This window comes from Aplysia californica, unplaced genomic scaffold (assembly GCF_000002075.1).
Source record: "Aplysia californica isolate F4 #8 unplaced genomic scaffold, AplCal3.0 scaffold00029, whole genome shotgun sequence".
Classification (NCBI taxonomy): Eukaryota; Metazoa; Mollusca; class Gastropoda; order Aplysiida; family Aplysiidae; genus Aplysia; species Aplysia californica.
Genome location: NW_004797299.1, coordinates 857,233 through 867,296, shown reverse-complemented (window position 1 = coordinate 867,296; position 10,064 = coordinate 857,233). Strand labels below are relative to the sequence as shown.

The 10,064-nt window shown below is 40.7% G+C and overlaps 1 protein-coding gene across 4 annotated transcripts in view; it reads left to right on the top strand.

Annotated features, from left to right (window-relative positions):
• Positions 1–4,454, top strand: part of LOC101863645 — a 54,899-nt gene extending 50,445 nt beyond the window's left edge. For all 4 annotated transcript variants that reach the window (XM_035973692.1, XM_005091377.3, XM_013090889.2 and 1 more), the window contains 4 exons: positions 383–547; positions 1,639–1,782; positions 2,311–2,392; positions 3,425–4,454. In XM_035973692.1, coding sequence (XP_035829585.1) covers positions 383–547; positions 1,639–1,782; positions 2,311–2,392; positions 3,425–3,745 — 712 coding nt within the window. In that variant the 3' untranslated portion in view covers positions 3,746–4,454. The remainder of the gene's footprint in view (positions 1–382; positions 548–1,638; positions 1,783–2,310; positions 2,393–3,424) is intronic.
• The last annotated feature ends 5,610 nt before the right edge of the window (positions 4,455–10,064 follow it).

The following is a 10,064-nucleotide window of genomic DNA, read 5'->3' as shown; positions in this document are numbered from 1 at the left end:
ATCTGCCATACCTCGGCACACCACACCACAGAACAACACACCACACCACAGTATACCATACCTCATCACATCACAACACACACCACATACGACACCACACCACACCACAATCTGCCATACCTCGGCACACCACACCACAGAACAACACACCACACCACAGTATACCATACCTCATCACATCACAACACACACCACATACGACACCACACCACACCACAATCTGCCATACCTCGGCACACCACACCACAGAACAACACACCACACCGCAGTATACCATACCTCATCACACCACACCACAGAACACCACCCCACCCCACCCCACCCCACACAAAACGTATTACCAACCCTCTTGTCATTTGTATCGTTTCGCTTTAACTTTCAGCCTAAGCAAAGAAAATGACACGATCATGCTGGACATCCAGCGGACAGTGTTTGGCGACATGGACGATTGTGAATACACAACATACATCAATGTCGCTGTGGCCATTTCCTCTACCATCTTCATCTGGTTCTTCGTTCATAACAGAGCTGTCAAAGGGCAGTTTAAGTAAGTTAAGTTTTTTCTGCTGGAACCTCAAGATTTCCTATCACTTACTGACTTTACAATTGCTGAGTAAATTTTGAGGACGAGATAGATTTGTTTCTTGTTGTCTCTGGTACTGCTGTTGTTGCTACTGTTGTTGTTGTTGTTGTTGTTGTTGCTGCTATTGCTGCTATTGCTGTTGCTGTCGTATTTTTTGTTATTATGTTGTAGTTTTTCGTATTGTTGCTGCTGTTGTTGTTGTTGTTGTTGGCGTCGTCTTCTTTATCGCTGTTATTGTTCTTGTTGCAGGTTGTCTGCCTATGTATATATCCTAGGGTTTTTTTAACTCGTAAATTTTAGACAATATGCAGGTTTTCCCCATGGAATTTTTATATTAAATTTCCCGCCCCTTTTTCCAGGGGAGGAGGTTGGGATTTATACTCAATGCTCTGTGTTCTGGGGTCTCGGGTCGGGTATACCGTTGGGTCAGCTTCTCCGACCGTGCATATCAGAGCTAATCTGGGCGGAAAGGGATGCAACACCTCTACAAACAAACGGATGCTCACAGTTGCGAGCGCCGTAAAATCTCTACTAAAACTAAAAGTGTGCACACATGGGCTGCGCGTTATGCCCAAACGAAGGGCAAAACAACAGCCTCGTTTTTGTCGAGTTCGCGCAGCATATTTCGATCCCCTCTTATCCTTCATGTGGTTCAATGTGAATCAAATAATGCGCTCCATAGTGAACCATAACTACGTCAGAGATCACAGTCTAGGATATAACACAAGTCTATGGTACATAATATATACTGTGGCTTCGGTGTCCTAGTGGTTAGGCTCTCAGACTTGCTACCGTTAAGTCGTGGGCTCCGATCTCTTTTGGGGCCCGAAGTTGTGTCCTTGGTAATGGCACTTTACACGAATTTTTCCTTCTTCTCCCAGGTGGGAATGGGTACCCAGCTATAGACAGTGAAAGATCTTGTCAATGTGTTTAATGTGAGCGCTTAATCAGCTGCTTGTACTGTATTATTATTATTATTATTATTATTATTATTATTATTATTATTATTATTATTATTATTATTATTATTATTACTATTATTATTATATCGCCAGGTCACAGGTGAAGCTCCTGGTTCCTTTTTTCCTCTTCAACTTCGCCTTCTTCATCTGTGTGCTGGTGTCCAGCAGTCGCATCGCAGCAGGCAACAGCTCCTGGTGCAGCTTTCTAGAAGACAACAACAAGTACCTGAGGAAGAGGTGAGCCAGATGAGGGTGTTACAAAAAATTGTTTTATTCTTTTGTTGTTAGTTTTTGTCCTTTTGGGGATTTGGTGTCTCTGTAGATTCTGTTTATTTTCTTTTCTTCTGGTCTATCTATCTGTCTGTGTCTGTCTGTGTCTGTCTGTCTGTCCGTCTGTTTGTTTGTTTGTCTTTCTGTTCGTCCGTCTGTCTGTCTGTCTCTCTATCTGTCGGTCTGTCTGTCTGTCTGTCCGTTCGTCCGTCCGCCTGTCTGTCTGTCAGTCTGTCTGTCTGTCTGTCCGTCCGTCCGTCCGCCTGTCTGTCTGTCTGTCGGTCTGTCGGTCGGTTCGGTCAGTAGGTCTGTCTGTCTGTCTGGGGGCGCCAATTAGAGGTCATGCTTCTTTTTTTTCTTCTAGTCTGTTTGTGTCTTCAATTTAGAACTTCTTTCTTGTTGTATTGCCATCCCACTATGTTTCTTCACATGTAATGTTTATTTTTATATTCTTCTGAGCTTCACTGAGTTGCACTTGGTTCTGTTTTGTTTCAGGGTTCCTTGTAAAGAATATCAAAACCACCCGTGGATACCAAGCACAGTGTCAAACTTCTACACCTATTCTAAAATGGGAGAGGTGAGCGAAAACAATAGTTGTTTCTTGATAATAATAAATAATGAATAGCATTTGCATAGCGCATACCCCGCTCAACAGCAAGTTCTATGCGCTTTACGCTTTATTATTACCCCAGCAGACCATAGAACACATTTGAGACATTCTCAGCTTCCTGAAAAGCATAGAGTGCAAGCAGCTGATTAAGCGCTCAAACACTAACAAACTGACAAGATCTTCCGTCGTCTATAGCTGGGTAACCATTCCCACCTGGGTGAAGTGAGGAAAATTCGTGTCAAGAGCCTTTCCCAAGGACACAAAGTCGGCCCCTGACGGGATTTGAACCCCCGACCTTACGGTTCCAAGTCCGGGGGCCTAAACACTAGGCTCACACTTTGTCTCCCTGTTGTTGTTTTTTTTTGGGGATAAAAGTCATTCCAGTAGAATAAGGTAATAATAAAGCCTGTCTGCAATGGAGTCATGTTTTACGCCAGCATTTAATATTAAACATTTCTAGAACTGCCACCAGTGACACTGCAGAGACCAAGGTCATCAGCAATAGAAATTCTTTCTTTACGTTTTCTGCTGGTGGCGTTTTCACTCATGCCTTTGCCCCGACGAGCCATATGCCGCATTGTCACTAAACTTACAATATAAACCTGAAAAAAAGAATCTTACGGGTTCTAGATTTGATATACCCGACGCTTAATCAAGACAAGCCACGTTACTCCCCATTCTAAGAATACTTATAATTATTCTAGTAAATACATTCATTGTTATATTTTTATTTCCGTGTCTCTTTATATTTCATCTTGGCCATTGGAATGAAAATGGTAATATTATGGACATATTCGTTTCATATTTACATAAAATATTTTTAGTAAAATACTTACGAAGAATGATAAATACTCAGTGTGTCTACATATTTATTTATATTTCTATTTTTTGTCCACCATTCGATGTGCTTCTCTTTACTCATCCCAACCTCTATTATTTCTCTGTAACCCCCCCCCCCCCCCCCAACCCCCAACCCCCAACCCCACCTCCCCAATCTAGATATCCTCGTGGCTTCTCACCGTTGCTTTGGCAGTCCAGTGCTGTATTACCGCGCTACATATTTACAGAGATGCTAAGTCACATTTGGGCCTAGTAGAGACTTCTGAGAAACAGCCTGGGGATGATTCTTTAGGATACGTGGAAGAGGGCCAGGGTATTGTGAACAAAGGAGCCGAAGGAATTTCTCAGGAGGATTTGCTGGAGGAAGGTGAAGATGCTGAGAAGACGGACAGTGCTGAACAGTCTCAGCCCGACGGCGAATCGTTGATAGCCGTGGACGTGCACACAGATTCCGCGACGGAGGAGAGTTTCAGGACGTGAAAGATTGCTCAAGGAGAAACCTTAGTTGTGATGAAATTTCAGGCGAAAAAGAACAAGGAACGAAAGGCATTTGAGTATTGAATTGAGTGTTGAATTGAGGGTTGAATTGAGTATCGAATTGAGTGTTGAATTGAGTGTTGAATGAAATGTGAATGGATGGTTGTAAATAAATGATTTTCACCCCCCTTCGACACAAGTAGATCAATTCAGGAGATGGGCTGCTTCGACCCTGCCTGTCTGGGGCACCTGAGCTAAGTGGGATACAATATCCTGGCAGGCAGACGGAGATACCCAATGAATTAATTCCCCTACTCGTGGATCAAACTTATATCTACTTTATGTATCGGTGAAAATCCTGACCATTATACTGCAGACACCGTTGTAAATGGGTGTCTGTTGTCGTGAGTAGAGTGGACAATTAAATATTAACGCCTACGAATCTTTCAAATCATTATGAAGGCATGCTAATGTGTGCATGGATAATTATTCTGTGTTCCTCGTGGAAATTGGAGAAGAGAAAAATATAAGGAATGCATTTTCGGCAACGTCAAATGCTACCTTGGAGTGTAAGTTTCAATTTGCAATCTTTTTGTGGAATAAAATCGATTAGAATGTTGGTATCGAGTGTCCGTTCGCTTCAGCTTTTGCTAAAATCTGAATCTTATTTGTTGCAAGCAACTTATTCAGTTGTGTATGCGGGGTAGTACTTCAAATCTGAAGAAGTGAAAGAATATTCTGCTGTTTTTGTTTTAACGCTGCAATCAAACAAATATCAGTCAAAGGCTTTAAATCTTGGGCCTGCAAGTTACCAAAGCTATGTCCCTTAGATATGGAGTGCTGGTATCTCAATTGGACGCTTTTAAGGACAAGCGGGCTAACCCAGATTTCGGGGGCTTCCAGAAATACATGTATTGACCTACAATAAACGTGGCCATTGCCCTACCTATAGGACAAGTTTGGTCTCATTGGTGTGTATATTTGTTTGTTTACAGAGAAAACTTTCCTCGTCTTTTAAAGAAACTGTATAAGGGGCAAAAACTTTATCTTCGATTTTCTCAAAACAGTATTTTCCGGGATAGCCCCCTTGTGCTTAAAAGCAACCAATTGATGTTTTCTTGAATAGATGGTAAAATGCAGAAGAAGCCTGTGTTTTGTAACCTGAATGTTTCGTACGCATCATCGCGTATATATGGGGCCCCACACATGCACGTTCCAACCGGGCCGTTTATCCTGAGCAGAAGCCGGCGTTCGAACCACCGCGCAAAACCGCCATTCAACGGGTCGTCCCGTCATCCACATCACGCGTGGTCTAACCACAGCGAGGGTACTGAAAATGACGATTTGCTTGCAATTTACGTGCTGCTCATGGGGGAGAATTTTGTTTGCTCTTTAATTATTGAACCCCCACACACACACAAATTCTGCTCGGATCTTGCCTTAAAAATGGGTCGCTCGTTTAAAAAATGTCATCAGATTTTTATGTGCGGTAAATCATTTTGAAGATATTGGCAGTGAGGCAGTGACAAGATAAGCCAGCTAAGCACGCGATGTTACACAAAGGCTATCGTCGACGGAACGCGCTGAACTGTATTCAGAAAATCCACACGTTGAAGCTGCCGGTCCAGCCTCCCGGTTTTACTTTTTCCTAGCAGTTTTTCGTCCACATAATGTACGGCTCTGCCGCCATGTTTGCCTTTTCGTTCTCAACCGGAAGTTTGGAACGTATATGTGTAGGGGGCCTAAGACGCATGCACGGATAAGACGCAGTAGACTTGAGTGCCAAAATGTTGGTGTATTTTATATACATGTAATTATGTTTATCGGATACGACACAACAACTTTTTTATGGCAAGCTCCTTTATCAGTGGATTGTTCATTAATAAACACTCATCAAAACGACAGAAATCAAATGTTTATACTTATAAGTTTGTCACCCGCAGTCTTAGTTCTAGATCTACTGTTTGACATGGAGCAGTTATTTTTAATTCGTACCGGATGAATTAGACGGCAGGGCGACTTTGAAACCTGATTTTTAGGCAAAAAGTTATGGCTTATGCGCGATGGTATATGGTATGACGAGAGTCCACCTCATCTAAAATAATATAATTCGTAAATTGTGTACATGTTTTACGCTCATAACCGCTGAATGAGCAGACCACAGTCAGAAGGCTAAAATAGCCATGTATTGGGCTCCTGATCAGTCTTTCAATTACTGCTCTTCCTGTTTTTGTTGGTTCGATTTGTGGAAGCTTCTACCCACCAACCCCACCCCTTCTCCCCTTTACATAAAAACTAAAACACACGCACGCACATACTCACTCACTCACTCACTCACTGTCACTCTCACTGTCACTGTCGTTCTCGCTCTCACTCACTTACTCACTCACCCACTCACTCACTCATAATCGCCAGCACGCACGCGCGTGCACGTACACACACACACACAGACAGTAATTTTACAAAGAATTTAAGAAGCAGGGTTTTCGACCCTACTTGACAGTGTCAACTCGGGCCGTGCGAAGAGGGGTGCATGCTCTAGGCAGAAACAATGAGATACTTCATTAACTCTGAAGTACTAAGTTTTATCCGACATTTTTGGCCGTTTTGAGTTACTAAGACCCTGAGATAAAAAATCAAATGCTCTGTCAGCTCTATCAAAATCGTAAGATTATTCTACATGTCAGTCATTACCAATGTGTTCAAAGAATTGCATTCGAAAAAGATTGACGTAGATGTATTGTGAAACTCAAAATGTTTGACATCAGATATCTCAAGACTAATTATACTGTGCTGATAGAACTTTGTAATTCTAGAGTAGCGACTTGATGAAATGTGAGACAGCGTGGTGGAATCAGGCTCTCGTCAAAATAATCAAAGTGAAGAAACCTGCATTTTTCCGCAGGTTTGTGAATCTTTATTAATTTTTTTTGTTTTTTGACTCAACACCTTTCATACCCATTAGAGAACTCATTTCTGTGTGGATTTTTCATAAAAACGTTGATTAAAGGCAGAAAAATTGTAAATTTTCAGTAACCACGGACTCTTAAGCTAACGTTATAACTAATCTTTGGCGGCCATTTTCTCTCTAATTTTACCTCTGAAAACAGGTGACTCCCACCTCCTTCATTTGCAAATATCTCGACTTGTATTCAGGATAAATGGATACTTTTTTTCTTCCAAATAAAGACAAGTGAAAAAGCTTTAAGATGATACCAATAACTCTACATGCCCAAAAATTGACGAGAGCCTGATTCCACCACGCTGCCTCACAAATGTCTCTAAACTTGGGAATTGGTCTCACGTCATGTATTTCTTGCGACATAAAGAACTTAACCATAACACTAAACGCGCTACTGTTTCCTTTGCTTTTGCTTTACTGCAGCCTTTATTGTAGCTTCATGTAATACATTTGAGCCACTTTTTATCACATTTTAATGTAACTGCAAGAACAAAAACCGTGACTACCATGATTGTAAGCTTATCTTTCAAACTCACCTCAAATATTTACATACTTTTAAAATGTATAATAATATGTTCTAAAGACGTTTTCTTTGGTTATAGCACGTTCTGTTCGAGTATCTGCGCAAATATTTGATTTTTGAAATGCTTATATTTAAAAGCAGTTGTTTACAGTTTATATTATTATTTTGTTTATAATATATTTTTAAAAATTTGCAATGCAATAGTATACCATGCAAATAAAACCTACCAGATACATTAATAGTGATATAAGAAGACTTTTTCTATCGTATTAAAGCTGTAGGACAATGTTTACATAGCACAATGAAAGCACCCCCCCCCCGCAACCAGGGCGGTGCCACAGACTGAATTGTCTTTAGGCCATTCCCAAAGGGGGGACATTTCTCGTTAATGCACGTTAGAATTGTATATGGGCGGATTCATCAATGTCACGCTCATAACTGTGCCTGATCTACAACAGGGAATGCTGCTTTTTCTTTCCTAATCCTTACTATTGTCATTTTTCCTCTACTTCTTTTGTATATTTGTCACACTCTTGTGACCCACTATTTCCGGGGTGCCTTGATAGTCGAAGCAGACTTTGTGCTGTTGAAGCTAGAGAGGTGAGCAGAGTAAGTCTGATTCCCTGTAAGGACTTCTCTGTTGACATCCACCCCTTGACGCTCATATGACCTTATGCTGTTTCGACCGTCGCAAAACCTCTACTAAAACTAAAAACTAAAAAACAATGAAATCTACTCTGAAATATTACAGTGTTCAGTAGCTCTTGTGAAAGCATTGGTTCCATGGTGATTTAGCTACTTGTATCTTTTGTCATCCGATTATCGAGAAATTGGAAAAAATAGATTTGATAATTAATAATAAAACCAGGAAGAGTTTGCAAGGGAAAATTGCTGTACATGGACATGATAGAATATGGAATGTGTAATTTTAAACAGAACAAAAACTCTGTTGCTTAAAAGTGCTGTAATCGTGGGTTTTCTTTTTCTTTTTTTAAACTAGAAAGATAGGTTCTATGATTATTAATATAAAACTTCAGAGCTACATCGTTTAGTCCCATCGTATCTTCTCAGGTAAATCTATATTGAATCGATAAAGTTTGTACCAGAAAGAGCAGCACAAAGAGACAGATAAAAACAACAGATGTAGCAAATAGTACAACATACCAGACCGCCCCTCCCCCCCCCCACTCCCCGCCTATTACAGCTCTCTGCATTCACTCCCTTAATATTAAAACCACATCCATCTTACCGATTCTTAGAATGTTTGTAAAACATAAGCTCTAATAGTATCAGGGGAAGCTTGTGGAAAAGTGTGCTCAAATTGAATGTTAACGTGTTTCTGTTTCTATTTTTAATCAAAGTATTGCTTCATGCTCTGGAGGTAGATCGAAGTCGTTGCTCAAATGCGAGAGCTGTCCCAGAATTTAAAAACAAGAACATTTACTTTAAAAATAAAAGTGTCTGGTTTTCATAATTTTGACAGACTGCTATGTAAAGCGTACGGATCGAATTAACGAGTAAATTTCCTGTTTGGAAAATGGTGCACGTCGTATGGATACGATAGTAAAACACGACGTATGTTTAAGGGATAAGACACCTGATCTGTATGCCAATGAAGTCATAGTTTTCTCCCGGTCAAAACGTTACCTTATTAATGGTAAGGACCTTCCCTTCTTCTCCCAGCTTGAACAAATTTCTCTTTATTTCTTTAAAATCACCCCAGTATCATGCGACAGCAGCAACTTTTACTACACCAGGTTAAGAATTGTTGTATGTTGAAATTAATGTTATTTGTAAATTATGATGATTATAAATAAAACTATGATATTATCATGCTTTGTGGTTTTTATTTTTTTAATTTATTGAAAACCGTTCCTTGGCCTCGATAATAAATTGGTATGTTTTAAATATTGTGGGCGCTTCGCCACCTTCGAATTCGGAAGTTCTATATGAAGTTTTTAGCCATTTTCTCAAGGCGAAGTTTTTCTATTATACTGGGGTTTGTTTTTTTAAACTCCGCCATTTTTTATGATAATGAATCATTTATAGGATCTTTGACGGAACTACACACTCACCTCACGAGACCGACTCAGAGCTGGAGATGAAGGGACATAACCAAGGAAAGGGATATCGAAGGAAGTTTACTAAGAGTTAAAAACCCTTGAACCTTCATCAGTGAGCTCCATGTGAAGTGGTTACCAAACACTTATACTTATATACAGATTAGATTATAGGTAGTACAAAAGATTCCTTGCCCTAACTCTTCTCTTCCCACAACGTATGAAAAACAAAATTCTCAAAAATTTACCATGAAATCGACCATGAAAAAGTATGACTACTTATGACATGACGCCAGTGGTTGCTTTTTCCGTTTTGACGCTTTGTTTTTTGTTTTTGTGTTTATGAGAAGGGGGGGGGGGGGTGTCTGTTTTGCGGTTGTTGTTTTGTTGTTGTTGCTTTTTTGTAGGTGTTTACGGCACTTGCAACTGCATAAGGTCATATGAGCGTGCAGGACACATTAAACAGTTTGGTAGGAAATTTTGAATTTTGCCCAGGTGGCGTCGAAGACTACTCTTACCGATTTTAGGACCACACTGGGATCTTTAATCTTCCGCCTTCCATTCCCCTTTCCTCTTCTCTCTATCCCCCTCTTCCCCTCCCCCCATCTTCTACTCCCACCCACCCCCAACCCGCGACCCTCAACCCTTTACCTTCTCTCCCAGATCTTTTCTGTTCACTCTCTGTCACCCGCATAAGATATCGATCTCTCTCTCTCTCTCTCTCTCTCTCTCTCTCTCTCTCTCTCTCTCTCTCTCTCTCTCTCTCTCTCTCTCTCT